We start from the raw sequence: 24,061 nt of genomic DNA, 5'->3' as shown, positions 1-24,061 counted from the left end.
TGGAACTTTATATCATTCCGAGATCTATGAAAAAACAGCATCAGTGATTGAAAGAATATCTTGGACAAAAAATTTTAACATTGTAGTATACCACACACTTTCAGTAAGGTATGAAAGTCTGATGTAACACAACAGAGTATTCTGACCCAAATAATCATCATAATTTCTTGAATCACACAATCATGTAGATTGCAAGGGACCTCCAGAGCTCATTTAGTCCAACCTTTTGCTCAGAGCAGATCTAGTGAGAGGAGATTGCTCAAGGTCTTGTACAGTTAGGTTTTGAGTATCTCCAAAGATGGATATCCCATAACCTCTCTAGGTAACCTCTGCCAGTGTTTGACCTCCCTCATGGCATAACTGCTTAGCATTTATGGCCTTCAGATAATTTTAGAGGGTTACCACAGAGTTTTGCTCTATTTCGAACTTATTTGTACTGTATTTAGTTCCTCCCTCTTTACATATAAATCATTAACCCCATGATTCCAAATTAGTTTTACCACCTCTCTCCTACTTGGAAGCAAGGAAGGTTTAGATTGCAGACTTAAGGTTGCCCTAAAGGCATAATAGTACTGCTCCATACAGGGCTGGTAAGCCAGCTCAGAAGCCATCGCCTGTGTTCTTGGAGCTTCCTCTTGGTATTGCAAGGGACTCTGTGAAGACCTATGGAGAGCTGACTATGAAGTCTCAACCCGTGTAAACTCCCAGACCAACAGCATGGATGAGGAGGAGGATAGTGCTCTACCAGAGGGAGCAAGAGGAAGGAGTCACCAGATATCTTGTTTTCAGATCTTTCTATTCTTTAACCATTCGGGTAAATTTCATTAAGGGATCTGAGAAGTCAATTCAGCCACTGCAGCGAGGAGTTTCCACCTTCTTTCTCTAGCATGTGGAAGATGTTAAGTGTATCTTCTTGCTGGATTTTCACATACAGTTTGTGGAAAAGTGCTAACTCATCAATGCCTGTTGCCTCAAAACAGTCCCATGTGCATTTTTCAGGATTTTCTTTCACATTCCATTGCATGTGTTGTTACAAAAAAACTGCAGGTACATATCCATATGCTGTTTATGCATCTCCTTTTCTGAAAACTGCATTGAGGTTGGCTCGGGGATAAGGCAATTGTTGCAGAACAAACAGGAAACAGAAGTAGATATGTGAGAGTGGTTGACATGCCTTTTATCAGAACCTTCTGACATCCCTGACTCTTCAGAGGTCGTTCTCATAAATTAAGAGACTTTAAGAAAAAGGAATAACGTCAGATTTTCAGTTTGGCTGCTTCATAATTTCCTTATGTTCACCCTGTTGTGTAAGTCTTCAGGCCTTCAGTCAGTGAGCATCGCTGTTCTATGCAACATGTGGTTCATCTTTCCAAGCTAACCATTCTAGTTCAGTGTGTTGAAACTATACCTTGTTACTTCCATGCATGTCCATTTTCACCTATGGATGTTCAATATGTTTTTCACTGTGGGACAGTAACTCTGTTGATAAGTAGGTATGACAAATAGATTTTATTTACAAGAATTTATATTTGAGATATTGCCTAATTACTTATGAAAAGCTGATTTGTCCTTTTCTTTCATGTATAGCGTTTTATAGGAGTAGTGTGGTTCTCACTAACTCCTTCTTACACTGAAGGTGATGCCTGTCTTTCCTCAGTGGCACTATCTTGTTAAATAAATAACTTTCCTCCTGAGCTACTCTGCCTTTGCTTCAGTCGTGGGATAGTTTTTATGCCTCAATAGTGTGAATATGAAGCAGAGTGTCTACTGAATTTTTTCTCAAAACAGCATTTTTTCCTTTTTGTATCCCTTAGTCCCGAGTGCTGTGCCACTGGAATCCATTCAAGGGAGCACCTTTGAAGAGAAGATTTTTCTTCAATGGAGAGAGCCAGCGCAAACATATGGTGTGATTACTTTGTATGAGGTACCTAGCATTTTGCCGTGTTTTAATTTTTATGTATAGTTTTGATTTTCAAAAGTGCATGATTGCTAAGAATTTTTTTTCCCAGTTTATGTAAAAATCAATCTTCCTTTTGAAGATAGTAGCACTTACAAAGTAATAAAATCAAATATATAATGTAGGAGTGAATTATGAAGGACACAAAATGTCCCTGGGTTATCAGCTTTAAAGAAAACTGCTATTTTCAGAATCTTGTCATATAGCATTCTATCGAGTAATGTAGATCAAATATTTAAAAGATTGAAAGACAGATCTTAGTGAATTTTTTAAAAAATAGGAGACATAACGCAGTGGTGACAGTCAACATCACATTTAGATAAGACTCATTACAGGAAGCCTATTGTAATAGAAACAAGCAGGCATAATTAAAAAAAAAATCTAGCATTTTCTAAATGCAAATTCAACAAAATTATATGTTGTTAGATGTCTAAAAATCGCTGCTTTTCCTCATGTGGAACCTCTGCCTGAATACCTTTTAGAAAAATTGACAAAAGACTGCACAGATTAAGCTGTCAGACAGTAATCACTGTTAAGCTTCTTACCTGACCTTACTACAAAATGGTATTGAAATGCTTTGTTTAAAAAAAGGCACCTGTCGTGGTTTAACCCCAGCCAGCAACTAAGCGCCATGCAGCCGCTCACTCCCTCCCTCCCGGTGGGCTGGAAGAGAGAATCAGAAGAGTAAAAGTGAGAAAACTCCTGGGTTAAGATAAAGACAGTTTAATAGGGAAAGCAAAAGCCACGCACACAAGCAAAGTAAAACAAGGAATTCATTCACTGCTTCCCATGGGCAGGCAGGTGTTCAGCCATCTCCAGGAAAGCAGGGCTCCATCACACGTAACGGTTACTTGGGAAGACAAGCGCCATCACTTCAGATGTCATGCCCCTCCACCTTCCTTCTTCTTCCCTCAGCTTTATATGCTGAGCATGTCATCATATGATACAGAATATCCCTTTGGCCAGTTTGGGTCAGCTGTCCCAACTGTGTCCTCTCCCAACTCCTTGTGCCCCCCAGCCTACTCGCTGGTGGGGTGGTGTGAGAAGCAGAAAAGGCCTTGACTCCGTGTAAGCACTGCTCAGCAATAATTAAAACATCCCTGTGTTATCAACACTGTTTCCGGCACAAATCCAACACACAGCCCCATCCTAGCTACTGTGAAGAAAATTAACTCTATCCCAGCCAAAACCAGCACAACATCTAAATGAGATACAGTGTAAAATAAAAGTTAAATTGAATAGTAAGCTATTGATACTGGTTTGGAAACTCTTTTATTGTAAGAGGATAAAATGTTATGAAATAGTATGAATTGGTTTTTATAAAACTAACTACTTTCCAGCTAGTTCAGGAGTTGTCTGTCTTCAGGGATCAGAATGTTTTAGTTAATATGTTAACGTTTTTATTGATGTTAGGCTTTACATATATAGAAACATACAGTAGTGAATTATCTTTCTACTTACAAATATGCATGCATGTCTAATTACGTTACTGAGGACTATATATACTGTATACATGCAGTTCATTCTGAAGTATGTATATGTACATAACTCCATCAGCTGTAATGGGAGTTGTGCAGGTGTATTCAGAGATAGAAAAGAATAGCTTGGCCAGACTGTCTTATAGATAGGACCGTGCAAGTCTCTGAACTTAGAATTCCAATAGTGAAGAGAGAGAAAAGAAAAGAAAAAAAAAAGAAAAAAAGAAAAGGAAAAAGAAAAGAAAAAAGAAAAGAAAAGAAAAGAAAAGAAAAGAAAAGAAAAGAAAAGAAAAGAAAAGAAAAGAAAAGAAAAGAAAAGAAAAGAAAAGAAAAGAAAAGAAAAGAAAAGAGAAAAAAGAAGAAAAAAGAAAAGAAAAGACAAGACTGCTATCTCCTTATACTGTTTATCTAATACACCTCAAAGCAGAGATGGAAGGACAAGGCAATCAGTTAAATTAGAAACTCAATTTCATTAATTTTTAAGTAAAAGATACCAACAGACAGAGGCAACCTTGTTTTAAAGATGCCCGTTCCAGGTGGCTGGATATTAACAGACACCTAGTTGCTGAAAGCTTGTTTGTCAATACATTTTCTGCCCTCATATTTGCTTAGAAGCCTAAAATGTATCACAAAGGTTTTATAAATATGACTGTTAAACTACCTGGAGGCCAACAAATGTACACAGTGAATCACATGGGACATTTTGCCTATTTTAAATGTATACTCCAGGTGAAATATAAAAGCATACTTAAGATCTATTTTAGCTAACTGAAGTAGCTCACAGGATAAGATCCAGACCTGTCAGATGAAATGTAGATACCTGTGTTTTATGGGTTGATGTAAACTATCCATGATGTCTCAGTAGGCACCTCTCTGGCTGATTGTTGTGCTGTCAAGGTAATGCATCCAGCACAGCTCCAAATCACCCAAGCTTGAGAATTAAGGTGTCTAGCTCCTGCCTGTGCATTATTGCAAGCCAAAGCTTGGACAAAGAGGTGTCTAAGCCTTGGATGTGGATACATCGATAATTCTGATCTAAAACTCATGGCCACTAAAGCTGCTCCTGCACAAACATGTATACCTCCTCTTTCAGGAGGAGGTCCCAGGGTCTTGATCCCAGCAGACAGATGAACTTAATGTGCAGTCCTGAGTCTGCATCCCTGCTCCCAGAGGGAAAGTTGAGACTCACCTCTGTGTCTAGCATTTCTTACTCTGAGTACCTAACTTTCTGTGTTGTTAAAAAAATCTCATAACCTAGTCTGTTTTCTAGGGCAGGCAGTTGTTTTTAGTGCCTGAAGGAGATAGTCTTTTAATATATGTGGTGGGAAAAACTGTGTGTTGAAGTATCAAATATTAAAGTATTCATTGCTGTTGTGAAATTAAATGCAAATCCAGTTATTTTACCAGTATTTAAATGGAAAAAAAGCCTTTAGATGAAGAAATGACATAATGACAAATTATACCATTTTGCTTCTCTGTCACCGGTACAGATCCACAGTTGTAGGAATAAAGGGATTAGTCCTTTGGGCAAGGCTTCATCTAAATTTCATTTTTAAAGTCCACATCCAGAGAGAAAATGACCCTCATGCCCTTTTTTTTTTTTTTTTTTCATCACTGCAAAACTGGACTGGCATTAGCAATGGTGGACATAAGAAATTAATTTTCTAAAAAAAAAAAAAAAAGGAAGTCTTACAAGTAGGAGCAAAATACAGTGCAAGTTCATTTTAACCAGGCGAAACACTTCTTTTTTTCATGTGTTCTGCATGATCCATGGAAGATTTTATTTCATTACAGAACATCAGTGCCACAATGTGCCCTTGTGGCCAAGAAGGCCAATGGCATCCTGGGGTGTATTAGAAGGGGTGTGGTTAGTAGGTCAAGAGAGGTTCTCCTCCCTCTCTGCTCTGCCCTGATGAGGCCGCATCTGGAATATTGTGTCCAGTTCTGGGCCGCTCAGTTCAAGAAGGACAAGGAACTGCTTGAGAGAGTCCAGCACAGGGCCACAAATATGATTAAGGGAGTGGAGCATCTCCCTTATGAGGAAAGGCTGAGGGAGCTGGGTCTCTTTAGCTTGGAGAAGAGGAGACTGAAGGGGGACCTCATTAATGTTTATAAATATGGAAAGGGTGACTGTCATGAGGATGGAGCCAGGCTCTTCTCAGTGACATCCAATGATAGGACAAGGGGAAATGGATATAAGCTGGAACATAGGAGGTTCCGCTTAAACATGAGGAAGAACTTCTTCCCAGTAAGGGTAACAGAACACTGGAACAGGCTGCCCAGAGAGGTTGTGGAGTCTCCGTCTCTGGAGATGTTCAAAACCCGCCTGGACGCGTTCTTGTGTGATCTGATCTAGATGGTCCTGCTCCGGCAGGGGGATTGGACTAGATGATCCTTTAAGGTCCCTTCCAATCCCTAACATTCTGTGATTCTGTGATTCTGTGATCAGCAACTTAGCTATCTAACAACTAAACACTGCAAAAAATTTATCAGAATCTAACATAGACTGCAGAGTCTCTGATAGCCTGGTATTATTTTGAATAAAATTTAAGTGATGTTTTGCAAAGTTCAGATAAGAATCATAGAAATATACAAAATAGAGTTAAAGGAAGCAGCAAGAGGTCCTTTAGTTCACGGATCTGTGGCAAAACAGGATCAGCTGTATACAGAAGATAGTTGTGATGTAGTGGTCTAACCTGTCCTTTAAAATCTCCAAAAAAAAGTTAACCTACTCTCCCACAAGCAAACATAACAACACTTACCATCACAAAGGGAGATTCTTTTGGGCAATATGTAACCTTAATTTCTTTTCTGCTAAAAGTTCAGATATTTGGTAGTGTAGTCTTCTTCTGTCTTCTGCTATAATTAGGAGGGTTAGTTGAACGGTTTTTAAGGCACTTTCAGTTCAATTTATGGATGAGGAGTTTTAGGGGATCTGCCTATATCTACCGAAATAATATTGAGGTTTATCTAGATGTTATCAAAGTTTTTATTGTTAATTTTCAGGACTTTATTGATGTTAGATTGGATGGGTCATATAAAAATCAATTTTCATTAAGTCAGAGGTTTTAGGAAATTGCATGTATTTAGGGTGTGTAATGCTGACACCTGGATGTTTCTATGTATTGTTCTATGTGTCGGTATTCTTAATTATAATGGTACGGAATAAATATAGCAAAAAGAATGTCAGTTATCACTTTACATAATAAGACTGTTGGAATTATTTGCATACACATGAAACTTTAAAAGTGAAATGGAGGGATGAATCATTTTGACTTTTTAATTTTTTAATGGATTTGTTATTTTTAAATTCTCATTACAGTGCATGGAAATTAGTAATTAATAGAAGAAATCTGGATCAAATTTTACTGCGGACTTTTATTAATGCTTCTAATGAAAACTAAAAATACTATTTGAATCAAAGAAGGAACTGAGGATACAGTATACACTCTACATATATTACTTAACATTTTATCTCTCCTTTCCTTCAAATGAGGGTCTGACCTAGGTACAATATAATAACCTGAAAAAATCCAAATTAGCAATTACAATAGCTAAGCTTCAGACTAAAATACAAGCTTTACCCACTTTCTGAAAAATTTGCCTTCAACTGCGTTCATCTTTTATGGATAATCTTATTCAGAGCAAAGTGTAATTATAGTGAATTCAGCTGGAAGTGGAGTCTACACCTTCTGTTATTCACTTATCTGGTTTTACCTGGTTGTTTTGGTTTTGTTATTGTTGCTGATCAAAACCAACAGTAAGATGGATTCAACAAATGACACTGTTAAAGCCAGCATCTTGAAGGAATTAGTGTAAGCCTGAACCCATCCTTTAGAGTTGTAATCTAGCTGCCTCTAAGTCTCTGTATCTATAAAAGTAATAACTCATACCAGTTATGACTGAGTTTCTGAGTCCCTTCGTGAGATTCAGGATTTGAAGAGCATAAGAGAGAGAGACAGCTTATCATAAAATGTCTGACAGCGCATACATCAGAAGGGTTTGCTGGATAAAGATGCAATCTCTGTCCGTCTGCTCAAGGCAGTTTATAACTTTCTTATTCTTTTGCAGATCACCTACAAAGCAGTCAGTTCCTTTGACCCAGAAATAGATCTATCCGATCAAAGTGGACGAGTCTCAAAGCTAGGAAATGAAACGCACTATCTCTTTTTTGGACTGTATCCTGGCACTACCTACTCTTTTACCATCAGAGCCAGCACAGCTAAAGGCTTTGGACCTCCAATCACAAATCAGTTCACCACTAAAATATCAGGTACTTGATTGAAGAGTATTATTGTTTGCTTATGATAATGACACGGGTGGTTCTTTTGTTTTTTGCTTCTTAAGGATTTAACAAGCAGCAAATTGAAAAAGTAAATTACATGTTCATCCCTGAAGATGTCAAAGTGACATATATTAACATATCTGAAAAACTTCCAAGTGCTTAAATATCAGCTAGTACTTTGAAATTCTTATTCACAACTGTAACTTTCACCCAAGAAAGCCCGTGAATTATGTGCCTGCAGTCAGTGCCAGCTGCTGTTGCAACATTTAGCATAGGGTTTTTTGGACATGAGGATGAGGTTTCCATTCAGAGCTTAGTCATCCTTGACATGATTCTGAATTAGTACAGTAACGGTGCTGGAAAATCTCTTTAATGAGCCATGAACAATTGAGAGCAGAGCAGAAATACTATATGTCTAGCGCTCACTTAGAAAGTGTAGCTAACTGCCAGCCTGCTTATGTTCCTAGCAGGCGTGTGGACTGAAGTGGATATAAAACTGATTTAGACAAGAACATCAGGACTAGTGGTTTTCAGATAAGAGCGGCATGGCTCTGTCACTTCTGGAGATCCATGAACAGTATTTTAAAGCCCTCCCAGAGGCACAGGAACACTTCATTTCTCTAGCTGATGAGATGTAGTACTATTACATACTCTAAAATGCTTTTGTAATTGATAAGAAAATGTTTTGCAAAGTTACAGTTGAAATCCCTTTATTCTTCACTTCTCTACAATCTTCTTGGGAATTAAACTAACAATTGACCCATGGCCCATGGATAATATTTACAGAAAATTGCATTATCTGTTTGTGGTCAACTTTGCTTTTCAGAAGGGCTAAAGGAAAGCATTTGGGTGCAAAATCTTCTTTCTCTTTTACTCACAGTCCATGTACTTTTCCTCATCACTCATTTTCTATCCTCATGGCATGAAAAAAAAGTAACAAGTGTTAACCACAAATAAAGTGATTTCTTTTTTGTTATTACAGGAAAGAGCGGTTAATGCTAGGTGGAAATTATGGCCAATACAGGTGTTTGTAGAGAAAAAAAAAAGTTGTTAATTTTCAAATTAGAAAGTTACTCTTTATAGAAAGTCTAAACACAATTGACACTGATCAGTAAAGACGGGGTTCATTTCCATCCCCTTTCCTATACTAGGCAGAAGCTTCCTCTGTCAGAAATCAATTTCTGACATAGCAAGACTTGATATGATGACAGAATCAACCCTTACTAGAATGAGGAAGGAAGGAGACTGTTGAGAGTGGATGAGAATCTGGGTATTTGGGAATAATGCTGGATCTTAAATTGTTTTTTCTTAAATTTGACATGTCACCAACTAAAACTCATTAGTGTGAACAGACATTGCAGGCATGCTTAGGAATGAGACTAACGTCTAAGGTACCATGTGGCGAGGTCCTGCAGGCTGTCTTGTCTGCACTTCACTCTCTTGTTACTTCACGTTAGTTACTGGACGAACAAGGAATGTTTATGACTTGTCCATGGATAGTTAAAGCCAATCTCTTGATGAATTCAAAATAGAAGCAGAATGTGTGCATTTCTAAGTATCATTGGAAAATCACACCTGAAATGTTATCTGTTGAGGATGGTACCCTCTTTGCAGTGCTATTGGCCTGTGCTCTCATTGTCTCACTGGAAGGCTTTGAGGCTCTTGATGTGGCCAGTGTTCTCCATGTTCCAGGTGGAACAAAAGTGCTGAACATTTATGGATGAAAGGTCTCACTACTTTTTAGAACAGAAGAGGTGGCAACAGTGCATTCTGACCAATTTTTGAGCTGTCTTGTATTTTAATTTGTACAACTCTACAGACTGCATTTTCATCTGAATAAGACACTTTGTATTTCCTGTCTTAAGTGTTTGAGTAGTCCTCTTCTGTACTGTAAATAGTTACCATGTTTCATTCTACAGTTGCGTGATTGGCAGTGATGGATGAAGTGATCTGTATGTAAATACGTATTGCCAAAAGCAGAGCATGTAGCAGTGTGTACTACCAAAATTGATGGGTGGTCTGTTAAAAGACTGGTTTTTGTTGCATATAACTTTGCAAAAAGTCAGCTGCACAGGTGAAATTTTGTACACTGCCTTTCATACCAAGAAGAATTTCATCCATTTCAGGAACATGGCTGACATCATGAAAAATTCTGGTGATCGATACATTACTGAAGTGCTTTCAAACGGCAGTTTAAATATTTAGCAAGAAGAGAGACATTACTCTGAGCCTGAGCCATCACTCTGAAAATCTGTCCAGATTTGGGCAATTTGTAAATGTTACAGTTTGCACACAAACGGTGGAAACTTGACAGAATTGAGCAGCGAATGTCACCACAGATGCCATGCTCACTAATTAGATTTAAGTTCTCCAAGCTTTTAAAGCCTTGCCTGTGTGTTCATCAACTCAGTGTGGCCCAACACAGACAGAGTCTCTACAGGCCTTACCGTTTAGCTCATCTCAGCTTTCTGCTGCTGTTGTGCAGTTGCAAAAACTTTGAAAAGGAAGAACATCTCCTGTTTTCTCTGTTTATTGATAGGCTCCTTCTTTGCATGTGGGCAGCGTGGAGGAGAAAGAGTCCTAACCTAGGCAAGAAAAAGTGTAAGAATACATAATGTCCACATATCTGTGGAGAAGAGAAAAAGTAGCCAGGACTAAAAGATGGGACTAGGAGAACCACAACACATATCCTGGAGAAGAAGACAATTTTGGTGGAGGGAGACTAGGATTAGTAAAGAGTATAAGTGAGGACCTAGGAGTCATAAGTTAGGAAGGTTACAAGACTTGTTAAGATGTAAGCAGGAGACCGGGGGTAAGAAATGACAATAGTGTTCCAAAAACATTCAGAGTTCATAGAGCTTTTTGGAGATGCAGTTACTCTGTGCTTCCGTTATTTTCAGAATGGTCAATTTGAGAATGGGGCATTATGTGAACAAGTTCTGGGTATTCAAAACTGAAATATCTGAAAATTGTGTCTGCATCTTTAGAGAACTGTGTAATATTATGCCTTTAGGCTTCTCAAAGTGGGTACTCAAATTACTTAAAATTATTAATCTAAATGTTTGTGCCTTATATCCAGGATTGCAAATAGAATAAAACCATCTCAGATTACAAGGGGGGTTTCAAAGATTATTTTTTTGTTTGTGAAGCATTTCAAAGCTGATGAATATCAATGAAAAGCGATTAAGATGTTGTTAATGTTTTCACAGCAGACTGAAGAGTTGGGGACAAAAGTGTTAATACAATCCTTACTTGGCTATGTAGGGCAACCTGGATGAAGGAGAGAGAAGTTCTTATACCTTTCAAGTAGATGCAGCTACTACTAGGAAGGTGAAAAGAAGTGGAAAATACACTTGAAAGACAAGACTTACATTGTTGGAGCTGTTTAATTTGCTAGAGGAGCCTAGAAATTGATATTATCTGTATGTGGAGCATAATATACTTTGAGTTAACTTCATCAGTATGGTACGTAAAGTATCCAGTGGCTGGAAGATGAAGCTAAACAAATTGAGATGCCAAATAGGTCTTCACATTCAAAATTAAGTATAATTAGCTATTGGAAGAACCTGCTAAAGAAAAGATCTTCTCCCCTACCAAATGTATTTTCTTTTTCAAGCAGGAATTAGTTTAGGGAAGTTCACTGCCCTGCATTATTTCTTTGATCAGAAAGGATAATTGCAGTGACTACTTTTTGCTTCTGTAGCCTTTAAATTGTTCAGTTGTGTATCATCATTAACAACCGGACAATAAGGATACAACAGGCTGCTAAACAACCAATTAACCGAGCAGCCTTCCATCCAATATAATGATAAAAATGTGACTGTATGATAGCACTGAAAAAAGCAGCAACAGTAAAAGACAATAACTGAGGCATCGTTTGTTTTAATCACAACTGTAATTCCTTAATGAAGACACAGTTTGCAAAAGTGCTATTGAGTGTGGCTTCAAACTAAAATAAGCTCTCATGGTGATAATCCTGCTTCATTATTGTAAATTATGTCTGTGGTGGGCAATAGACGCAGGACAGTTAAAATGCACTAGTTAAAATTCCAGGAATGACAAATTCTGCGAGTGCATCCTAATACCACTGGCACACTGAGACAGCTGGGCTCAGTTTCAAAAACTATAGTCAGTTCAGCATGCACATTTATAGATGCTCTTCTTGAGATAACTTTTCATTTCAAGTCATTCATAACTTTTCAAGTCATAGATTCTCAATACTTTCTGCAAACTTACTCCTACTAGTATCTGCTTCCTGTCTTGAAATTGGAAGTGAGCTGGAATTTCTTTGTTTGATTGGGGTTTTTTTTTTGCTAAATTAACAGTTGTTGCATGCTTGTGTTGTAACGGAAAGCATCTTAGACCTATAATATGGTCTTTATTTTTGAAGAAGTCTTTAAAATTACCTATTCAAATAAAGATACAGCTCTTGAAAGAAGAAATACGGGAATAATTATTATTTTTGCCGCTTTTCTTTTCTTATTCTAGCACCCTCTATGCCACCGTATGAACTTGAAACACCTTTGAATCAAACTGACAGCACCGTGACAGTCTTGCTGAAACCTGCACAGAGCAGAGGCGCTCCTGTCAGGTACTGGGGGAAAAATCTTTATAAAATTAAAACCAAATTGATTAATTTCTTGAACATGTTTTCTGGGGATTTTCTACACAGCAATCAGTGTCTAAACTCATGTCTGTATTAGCTCTAATTAAATTAAATAACTGAAGAAAACGAAAGTGCTTTGATGTTGAGTGTTCGTGTATTGTTTAAAGGATTTGATCCAGATGCAAGTGGCTTGTTCTTTGAAGATAAGGAACAAAGCCATAGTTCTGTTGTGTGAGTGGCTTCTTTAAGGTAATTGCTTACTGCAGTGTTATAAGTTCAAGGGCATATCACATTTTTTATGCTGAGCTACTGTCTTTACTATTCACTCTTCTTGTTTACTTCACAGATTTAAGATTATCAACTCTTAGGAAGTTAGCCAATTTAAAAAGTATGTACTGTAGCATTCATAAAGTATTTACATTTAATTGACCATGATAGCAGAAACAGAAAGAAAAAATCAACCTGGAAAACCAGGAGCTCAGATTCTTTATTGTTATATAGTACCTGTTAATGAACTTCCAATTTGCAGAGCTTTATTTCACTGCCAGATACACAGTACTGTGTAAGTCTTTCATTGATTAGAATAAAAGATTCCTGCCTTTCAGTGAAAACAGAGGAATGGTTAGGATATTTTGAATGAGAACCAGTAATGAGCTCAATATTCTGAATAAATTAAAATGCAGATGAGAGAAGTGTAGAATTTTTTTTTAGAGGTTTAGAATGTTTGTCCTTTTGGCTAATCATGTATCATCAAAATAGTTAATTCTTTTGTCACTGTAGGAAGACTTTCCACCTATAGTGAATAACTAGCAATTATTTTCATTGTGATGCTAAGATTTTTGGTAATTTCTGTTTGTTTGAGAAATATAGATCTGGTATACTCATATATGCTTGAATGAAAATAAATTTTCTTCAGAATATTCAATGTTTTGTATAATTAGGGGCTTTTACTATGCAACATATGCATTATTGCAGTCTATATTATATTTATGTAGGTCTGCATTTAGGAAATGCCATCCTGTTGGTCATTCAGATAACTTTATAAAATGAAAATGTAACACTCTAGGGAAGTCTGACCCAGCTGAGAAAAAAACATAAAGCAATTAAAGCAGATTTAATGAAACTGTTTGATTCAGCAGATTAGATTAGAAACAGAATGATTTGATGTTTGTCTTACTTTATCTCACAAAGCTATAGCGTAGTCCTGAATTCAAACATCTGGATTAAAATAATACCAGTTGGAGTAATTGTTGTTTAAACACAAACATATTAGACCATTAATAAAAAACCAATTTAATTCCTTTTATCTGCATCATGAAATAAAGATGATTGACTCTTATAGCAGTGGCAACACATCAGAAACTTCACTGGTAAAGAAAGGAGCTAGTTAGGATATTCAAGTGTGTCAAATATGGGGATGAGTGGTTAGGAAAATAGGAGGGGAGACTTAAAGTAACATGAAGCTGTTCAACTGACAGATGAACACACAGCAGCAAATTTACCCAGGTCCTTTGCAACAGGTCTTAAAATAAAGTGAATGCTGACTGCAAATGCACAATGTAAATAATGTATGAAGCAGAGAGTGAAAATTAAAGTAAGGATTTCTTAATACTTTTAACATTTTATTGTTCATTGCACTCTCAAGCACACAGTCATTGCATGGATTGCAGGATACATTCTGCATATAGATTTTATCATCTTAATCTGTATTCATTGGGTGTTAAAAGTTTAGTCATACTTCATTTATGCACACCACTAAGCAAGACTCCTTGTCTATTGATTCTGCTACAACTACCGACTTGGTTAATGCAGAGTTTTGAAACTGCACTAAACTTGCAGTGTAAATGATTGTTGTTGTTTTATTGATCAACACATCAGCCATGTCACATAAAATTCTTTAATTCCTGAGATGGATAAGGAGAACACAAATTCCACCATTCAAGTCAACCAAGCCGATACCTGAGGTCATTCAGAATACCAGTGTTTTTCTGAGATTAAATTATTTTTCTCTACTTAAATATGAAAAATCCTGATACCTTATACCTTATTTAGAGTCCACATGCAACCAGTACAACATAAAAGGAGAGAAAGGGTAATACTGGTTGTTTAAATGTTGATTCAAAAAGCAGAGTATATAGAAATGTTCAGGAAGCTCTGTTTACAGTGATAAAGTACACATTGATCATGAAGGCCAAATGGCATTCCAGGTTGGTTTAGAAGTCATAAGACTAGATGTGATTAAAATGTATTTTATCAGAGTTTTAATACTACAAATACTGGTTGCGTTGTCTTCAATTTCAGGTCCAGCATGTTTTATGGCTGTTGCTGGGTTTATTTCAAGGAGATTACTTTGGAATTATATATGTTTAAAGCAGTAATGCATTCAGTACTGATGAGTGTATGCACTTCTTTAACAGCTGGCTAGGCTATTTTGATTTTTAGAATGTTTGTAATTTGCAAGGCCTTTTTTTTTTAATTTAAGACGATGGCTCTGTGGAAATTGTGTAATGTATATCTTATTGTGGATATTCTCTTTTTCAAAGGTATGTACATGTAAGAGTCAGTAAAGTTTTAAAGAATTTGCATGTAAAGAGTACAAATGCAAATATTTTTTCTATAAGGACTCTTCAACCTTTGTTGAGGGACTCAACTCTTCCAAGGATGTATCATTTGTACTTCTACTTCTTCAAGGCAAGTTAGACTAAAGTGTAAAAGACCCTGGGGCCACATTGTCTGCAGTTACATAGGCTGGTCAGTTCCATTTACTTTAACTAAGGAATGCTAATTTATTGCAAAGTTCTGGCTCATATACAGGAATGAAGAATGTAATGCTCGGTGACTGCACGTGTTTAGTGTTATTTATGTATTTAACTGTGTTAGAAAGAGCTTTAGATTGTTTACCACGTTCTGTTTTAAAAGATTCTTGTGACCTTCTCTGGAAAAGTTTTCCTGCAAGCCTTTAGCTTCAGTGAAGAGAAGCAAGTTTTCTTCGTTGCATAGATTTCCATTCAGTCTTGCCATGATAAAGGTTGAGTCTTTCCACTTCTTTTATCTCACAAGCATAATCAGCAAAACGCTGTCACCATACCACCCTTCCCCTGCTATTCTCTGCCATGTCCTCAGAAAGCCTTAAGAGTAAACATCCCAAAGGTTTTGGCCCAGGTAACACCGGAACCACTTGGCAATAGCAAGCTCTCTGAGAGCAGCAGACTGGGGAAAGGAGCAAGAAGGATAAGACAGAGGGCAAGACCATCCAGGCTCTACTCTGCCTCCTGGTCTCTTTCTCATGTTACTTACAGAGTTTCACTCAGCTGGATTTTCCCCATTAAACCCTTCTAATCAGTTAATGGCCCATTCAGCTGCCCTTTCTGCTCTTACAGGCACCACAGACTGTGCTTTCCTCTTCCAGCCTAAAGTGAGAGAACAGGAGTGCCGGGTGTGCCAGCTAGCAATGCCCTGTGGATGCAATACTTGGCGTTTAGGATGCCAGAGTACTTCCTGCACTGAGCATTTGGGATCAGTCCTGCAGCACCTGGGACTGGAAGGCCCAGACAGGATGAGAAGGCATGACAGAATTGCAGCAATTGTCAAGCACTATAATTTAAAAGTACCTTAAAGAAAACATGCAGAAGAAAACCACACACAAATAAACTTTGAATTATGTGAGCTGAAAGCTGAGAGTGTGCTAAAGTGAAGGCAGTCTGTGTACTCTCAATTCTTCCGCTTTATCATCATTGTGCCCAACTTCTCCATGCAGGTTGAGTGCTCTAAATAAGAGCAACTCTACTGGGGAAATAAAGCAAATGTCTCTCTACTTGACGTGCTTAATTTTGAAATGTATTCTTAATCACTCTTCCCTGAAGAAGTAATGTATATTGTATTTCAACCCAAAAGGCTATATTAAGTTAAGTATTTTGAAGTGCAGCTGAAAACTAGCGTAGTAATTTCAAACTACTTGTTATCTAAAGTGATAAGCACTCCTTTCTACTACTTTATTAGGTAAACACCTCATGATTGTCTAAATTCAGACTGTCTAAATTCTGTAGAGATTATATTTCTCATTGGCCTAATCCAGACCTTTAAAGGCACCCTCTAAATACTGGGTTCATTGTCACAGGTGGAACTAAGGCCATCCCCACATGGTCACTGGGATAGGAACAGCATGATTCAAAGGAAGATAGATGGTATAAAGAAACCTTTGTCAGCCCAAGTCCAGGGAGTACTTCATTCCGTATGTGGCTTAGCCGTTTCAACAGCATGCATAGTATAACGATTCTTAAACGAATGACAGAGGGCACTTAATTCCTACCCACTGACTAGCAACAGGAAGGAGTGAATTAAACTGAGGTGGTCACCTTTGAAGCGCAAAGACTCATATGTAATGCAACAGTTCCCCACTGGCACCATCATGTGCTGCACACAAAGCAGAGGTCACATTGCCTTCCCATCCCTGACACACACATTGCAAGGAAGGAGGACATGTCTTAGGGCCTCATCTCTTTGCTTTGGCATGACTGGTGCCACAAGGATCAGCCTTCTACGTGTCTGGCCATCCCCTCTGCTTCGTCGCTGTCTACTCACTTTCTCATAGGTTTGCAGCAGGAATTTACAGTCCTTATGTCTTGTCAGTGAGGGCATGAAATACTGTTTAGAAACTTCCATACAAAGCAATGGGATCATAGGAAGCCTGAGAGATCTTTTGAAGGACCCTCCAATCTGACAGACAGCCTTCCAGAGAAACCTGTACCTACCTCTGTTCTTGAAACTCACTGTCTTCACAAAAATTCTCACCAGATCAACAGAACAGCAGATTAAATGGTTTCACTGGCAATCAAGAAATCCAGACAAAAGCCAGGCTGTTGGGAAACGCATGGCAGATATCATTGGAACTCAAAAAGCAGCAGGGCTTCGAGCACTCTGAATACAAAAGTTTCAGGCTATTTTCCACAACCTTAAAGAGACTACAGGACACTCACATTGCTGTTGTGAGCACATGGCAGCCACGGGGCCAGGCCTCAAAGTTGGAATCTACTTTTCAGGGCAGAAGAGATACTGGTATCCCAGTCTGAGTTTCTGTGTGGCATGATAAGAGTGCAGCATAATTCCCATGCATGAATTATGGAGGCAGACAGCACGAGTATGATTATAAATTCAGGATAAGTGAACAAATGAGTTCTGAAATGGGAGAATGCTGATTTGCACAGTAAGAACATGTTAGCATTCTACATGGGCAAAAATACGGCAACAGCACATGCAAATAAAAGCATTGCAATATCTGTATTTTTAGCTCTGTCCTCTCACAATTCCTACCTAGCATGTTATGTAATGCTAGCATGTCATTGTAATTTCCTTCTATTCCCAGTGACACTACATGGCAATGCAGTAATGAGAAAAAAGAAAATCTCATGTACACACAGCTGAGGAGAGAAATATCAAAACTGCATTAGCCAGGAGAGATTTGGAAAGCTTCTTGATAATGTGGAAAGTCAACTTTGGCCTTTCAAGAGCTCGCTGATAAAGCAGTCTAGATATTTGGTGGATTTATGATAAAGAAATGTTTATATTGAAATAATGTTACTATACGTGTTCAAGTAGCATTACTCACTAGTGTTCTGAAATGTCATGTTCAAAATACAGCCTTTTGAAATACTGTGAGACCACAAGGTCAAGGAGCATGAAGGGAACTTACTGTTCATTCTTTAATTTGCTTGCCACAAGCATCCTTTCTATTGTTTAAGGGTCTGTAAACATAAAGACTTGAATTGTATGCTGTAGGGTCAGCTCTTGCCTGCAACCTGTATTTCCAAAGCATAGTTTTACAACCTGTAAGGCAGCCAGTAAACTTGTTTGAGGATGTCTGTGATACAGAAGGGACAGGGTTTTATTAATGCCCATAATTGTCACTTCTTTATAGCAACAAGTATAATTATTTACAGCAGAAGGGTCAATTTCAGTTTCATTGAGGGAACAGTACAATAATTGCTTATGCTGTAAAAATGCTGTAATTCTTTTTTGTTATGCAGTAGAACTTGTCCTTGGATTTTTACTGTGACTTGAGTTAGAATTTATGGCAGGTGTTGCCTGGGCATGCGTGGTGCAGTTTCACATGTTGTGCTGGCTTGTTCAGAAATTTCCATGGTCCTTTTGCTGTGACTTCTCACATAGTCCCTGCGTAAAAAGAACATTGATTCTTGATTTCTTTATTTGTGTCACTGAGAACCCAGCATGTAAAGCTATCTGTCATTTAGCATTGTGATTAATAAAAATTAATCTATGATAAATAAAGCAAGCTAGAGCAGTTCCAGAATAAAAGAGAGGATAAATTATTCCATAGAGAGAATAGATTATTCCATATCGCTGAAGAGATTATTTTTCAGTTTCGTAATGCACCGATACTTTCTCACAGGTTTTGGTTATAATTAACAACTGAAAAATTTGCTGCACTGTTATGGGGCTCTGCTTTTTTTTTTTTTTTTAACCTTTCTTCTACATGCTGGACTTAAGTAGGATTCAGTGGAGACCATATCTTTGCGTAATTTCTAATTATGATCTTTGTATTGCTTACCTCTCATTCTGACAGTGTGATAGTCCAGTTTAGTTAGGCTAGTTCTGTGGTAACATCCTTTGGACCACTGGGTTTTTCCAGTCTCTCTGGTGAATGCTAAGTCCAGCAGCAATTCAACTGGTGAATCATAAGCTCTTGGAACTCATATCTTGTTTTGCTGGCTTTGGACTGCCAACTTCAGTCAGAATTGATAAAACATGTTTTTCTTAAATCTACTTACTAAAACGAACATTTCAGTCTCTCAGTATGCAAGGAACAGAACAGTGTCATTTTTCCATGATCCCTTTCCAAGGAATGACTACTCAGTGCTCAACTTAGCCTTCTTAAGTTCAGTCTTTAGGCGTGAGTGTTTACTAGTACATTTTGTATGCCCTGTGCCGTTCTCTGGTACTGAGGCTAACTGGCTGAAAACAGGCCATGTTCATACTGCTGAGCTCCCAGGCACAATGACCACCTACAGACTTCCAGTTGGGAATGGGCCCTGATTCACGTCTAGAAATTCTGGGGAGAGTGGTAGCTGACTGCTGCCAAAACACTACTGGGGACCTTTCAAATCATGTACCAGGGAGGATGGTATTGCATTTCTCTGTTCAATCTGCTGGTACGCATGTAGCTTAGATGGATTTTAGGCAGCTCAGTGTTAGCAAGTCTGAGCCACCAGCCTGTTCTCAGGTATCTCTATGTTCCTAGTAAATGAGTAGAAACATCAAACTAGGAGCAGAAAGTTCCTAAAGCTCCTCCTAAGCAAGCAAGAGACCTGATGTCCTTGTTCCTTTCTCACACAGCTTTTAATGTATTTTATTTTAGATGGTCATTGAATGAAAGCAGAAATAATGGACAGAATAAGGAGAGTCTCCATTTGATTAAACAGATTCCTTTGTGAATGCTCACCTTCTGGTTCTGATTATTCTTGTATTTCTGTCTGCCTGCTAGACCAGCCGCAGCAGGAGACCACAGTAATGCTGTTCAGATGACTGGAGGGTGGGAGCAGTATGGTGAAAGCCTCTCAAGTTGAAAACAGTACTGAACCCTGGCCTCCAGTTTCTAAGAACACGCTCAAATCATTAGTTTATTGTGAAAAATGCTGGCATGACTGCCACATCTCTCAGGAGACAGCTCAGACATTTGTATCCTGAGTAGATGTAGACCTATGCAGTAAAGCTCCAAATGAAGTGCCTGTCAGGTCTTTAAATGTAAATATCTACTTCTCGCTGAGTTTAGGTAGTTGCTCAACTACAGGCACATTGATCACCCATTGAGACAGTATGAGAGGTCCAATCCCACCTTCATGTCAGAGTAGCCCTCTGGAGTTGTAAAGAGACGTTTCTCTCTCCCACTGTGTGTAGGGGACTCAAGTGTATTTCTGGGCACTTGCCTTGAGAGAGAGAGGTGTTTAATTTAGGGACCATAATGAAAGAGTTATGAACATCACTGGAAATTACTGCAGTGCATGATTTTTAGAAGTATACTCAGTTTATACGTACCTGAGTTCAAATGCAGAAAAAAACAGAGCACTCCTTGAAAATGTAAGAAAGAGATGCTGTTTCTCTGCGTTTACTGAAGTATGCCAGGGATTTGTTTTCGTTTTACTGTGCGCTGTGGAAGGATTGAAGGGGGAGTATGTGAGTCAGCTACATTTCCCTGAGTGGTTGTTGAACAGGATTATGTGGGAATGTACTTTCTGGAGATATTTTAAAGTCTTTTTCCGACGATGTGTATCACAGCAGCTGTATGTTAGTTTGTAGCCACAGTGCTGTGTGACCCATTCTGAATTCCTATAATACTGTGGTTAGGAATTGTCAGGCACATCTAACTCATTGCTGTCCCTGGGAGTTTTCACTGTTGATCTTACTGTATATTATGCATGTGTGCTTCCCATATCCTTAATGTCAATGTGAAATTAGATTTTCCACTGTGGTTTATCATCTCACTACAGTTCTTTTGTTCTTGTGGAGGTTTGAATCTCATCAATATTTTTTGGTCTCGAGCACTGGTTGCCAAAGTGAGATGTCCCAAGTGAAAAGTATGGAGTTGCTTTTAGTGATTGCCCACCCATTTGACTAAATAAGCACTCAAGTCAGTCTTGCAGGTCATATTGGAAGCTGTAGTTGCTTGGCCCCTGTCAGTACTAAAGCCTTGGCAATGTTACATATCAATCTTTCTGTGCTTTAGCCATGTCATATACTTGATAATTTTTGTAGTTCTTGAGATGCAGTTGCTTTTCTTTCATAAGTATTTAAATTACCTGTGTATTTTTAAGTGGCTCACAAAAGCTCTAAACCAATGGCCATGGTGTAAGTACATGTTTGTTGTGCTGTATTATGAAGTACTGAATTATCAACTGTATTTATATAAATAACATTTTGCATGTTTTGTTTATAGATATCAGATATAAATGTAAGACAATATAATCCATTTGGTGGTTAAAGTAGATCCTGCCTGCATCACTGGATTGGAATGCTGCACAGGAAATATTAAATAGTCTTCAGGACTAACCTCCTACAAATAGGATGAGATGCAAAGTTTGCATTTTATGAGCTAGTAACAAGGATGCATGTTGTAAAATAGAAGCTTATTTTTGGAAATACTAGAGGAGAAGAAAGCATGTATTGATGGCTTGTGGTATGACTGTGAATCTTCAAAACATGCCAGTACTGTGAAATAGGCAAATAGACCATACACAGCAGGTGAGGTTTCCAGCGGAGATGGGCAATCTATAGGTGCCATTGTGCAAGATGCTGGCAGGACCTTGTGAACTCCTATACCTAGTTCTGATCTACCAAGAAATACTAATTTACTCGCAGCACAGCAGCATAGTGTTATGGCATAAATGATCAGGGAACTGGCAAACCTGTGTTACATGTGGAGGGACAGACAGAACTAGACTTGTTTCAGCTAGCCAATTAAGGCCAAGAGAAGACATGGTTGTTTTCTAAAAATGCATCAGAGGAATTTTGGGAAACTTCAGAGAGGGAAAAGAACAATTTCAGTTCAGAGGGCATGTAAATAAACAGTTCAAATATAATGTCTCTATCCAGTGGTGAATTGAAGCTCTGAAACAGGTACAGATATAAATGTCAGGAAGGTGGTGCTAGATAAATTTTTAGAAATGATTATGTGATGTGGTATTGTGTGAGAGTTAGTCACATGACACTGTGGTGCCAAAAGTCCCTTTTCAGTTTTCTATACATGTCAAGCCTCAAAAAAGCACAAGCTTTTGTCAAGATGCTCACACAGACTAGGCTTGTTTTCCTCGGGGAGCCAAAAGTCAGTGGGGTTTTTCTCATAATTTAGGTTACAACACAGGAGTAACCTGTACCATTTTAATTGCTTTTTCTGTGGATTCTTTGACAACAATGTATTTTCATACTGCCATTGACCTTAGGATTTTTTCTTCCAGTATTGTGTTTTTTGAGCAAGTTTATACAAGCTCTTTATTCACTAGCAAACACTAAACGGCTGCATTAAAAAAGATTCTGTTACTAATACATAAATGCAAGGCAGGAGGACTATGGTTTCCAGGACATAGTAATTTGGGGGTTTTCCTTACTCTCAGTATAAATAATATTTGATTGACCCATTCTATGTGTATTAAAGCATTTTGATCATGCATTGCAAGCAAATGAATGCTTTTATTTGTTATTAAGTAGTATTAAAAGAGATGAAAGAATAAAAAGGAATGCTACATGAAAAGAGGAAGAAAAGCTATAGATGTGGTCCGAGTGAAACACTGTCGTTTCCCATACTGGATTCTGAAAGTATTCATTTTACTGAACATTAACATGAAAACTTTCTTTCTGTTACACTGTTCATTTAAGCAGGAAAGGAAATCACTGGCATTTACAACATGCATCATGACTCTAAAGCATTGCTAAGTAAAAGCTAATCTGCTCAACTGGATTACATTAAATGACATAAAGGAACATTAGAGTCACTTACTGGGCTCTACAACTGAAAACAGCAACTCTTTAGGCAGGAGCAGTATAAATACCTCAGCCTAAAACAGTCTCAGAGAGCGGTAGGGTGGATGTCTAAGCTTTATAAAAATGTTGAATTTAGGGAGAAATTACCATGGGGGAATCAGACGAGGGGGAATAAATTAACCATGTTCTCACATCTAGAGTTGAAGCTGTTTTCAAGATTAGTCTCATAGGGTAGTAGAAGCACAAGGCCAGAATCTCATCTGTATTTAACAGCTGTGCTAATCCTGAGCTGTACAGAATCTTTTATCTACAGCCAGATTTCCTGTGGGAAGAGCTGTACAATGTCATGCTGCCAAGGTTTCTATGCCACCTAATCCTACCAGAGTTGTTCCCAGTTCAGGGAGAAGGAAGAGTTATACCTTCACTAACAGAATAGAAGGTCAGCCTTGTATTTATCTGCAGAAGTCCTGAGAAACTGGGGACAATGCTATGAACACTGACTGTTTTTCTGTGTCTGCCTGCATCACTCTGCACTGCTGATTAGGAGTGCCCTGCAGAGCCTTTTTGTAGAGAAGAAAGAGTGAAAATGAACACAGACAACAATAATCTCCGTTTCCAAATTACTGGACCAGGACCCACTGCGCTTAAGTTGTGGAAAGAGATGATAGCATTGAGAGACGAGAATTTTGTTTGGTTATTTTTCTGTGTTCCTGCTCTCCCACAGCAGAGTCGGCAGGAGAAAATGTGTCTGTGCTCTGGGTTGCTCAAGTGACAATGCTAGGCTTTCCAGTTGCAACTGAAACACAGGCACGTGCTGCTTTCCACCAAGTCTCCCATGAAAGCATAGCATATGGTAGAAAGAGCAAATGGACGAATGAGACAACATCTTAAACACCGCAGCAGATCTATTTGAGCTCGTCTCTGCCTGCTCCGTGTTGTATCCGCCGGTTGAATAGATCTAAAAACTATATCCTCTGTGAGTGTGTTAATAAGCAGTAAACAGTTTTCAGGCTTTGAATCAAAAAACCTGTTGAAATCGGCTTGTGTATCATTCAGCTGCCTCAGCAAATATTTTCCTTTCTGTGCTGCATGCAAACCAGCAGGTTGCAGAGCATCCTTGAAAAAGGGAGAAGACAGGCATTCTCCCTCTACTTTTAAACTGCTCATTTTAGTATGTGTATTTACCTAATTCCCCAGCCCAATTCAGTAGTGAGTTTCCAGTGCATAGCTTTGTAGAACATAGAAAC

General features: G+C 38.2%; 1 protein-coding gene across 1 annotated transcript in view; it reads left to right on the top strand.

Annotated features, from left to right (window-relative positions):
• The window catches only part of PTPRM (protein tyrosine phosphatase receptor type M), a 388,464-nt gene that overhangs the window by 154,632 nt on the left and 209,771 nt on the right, over positions 1-24,061 (top strand). The window contains 3 exon segments of the mRNA XM_086609296.1: positions 1,815-1,924; positions 7,507-7,708; positions 12,209-12,311. Of these exon segments, the coding sequence (XP_086465422.1) occupies positions 1,815-1,924; positions 7,507-7,708; positions 12,209-12,311 (415 nt within the window).

The sequence above is a fragment of the Tauraco erythrolophus genome, chromosome 3 (assembly GCF_009769465.1).
Source record: "Tauraco erythrolophus isolate bTauEry1 chromosome 3, bTauEry1.pri, whole genome shotgun sequence".
Lineage (NCBI taxonomy): Eukaryota > Metazoa > Chordata > Aves > Musophagiformes > Musophagidae > Tauraco > Tauraco erythrolophus.
Note: the sequence above shows the minus strand (reverse complement) of the source record. Positions and strands in the feature narration are given on the sequence as shown.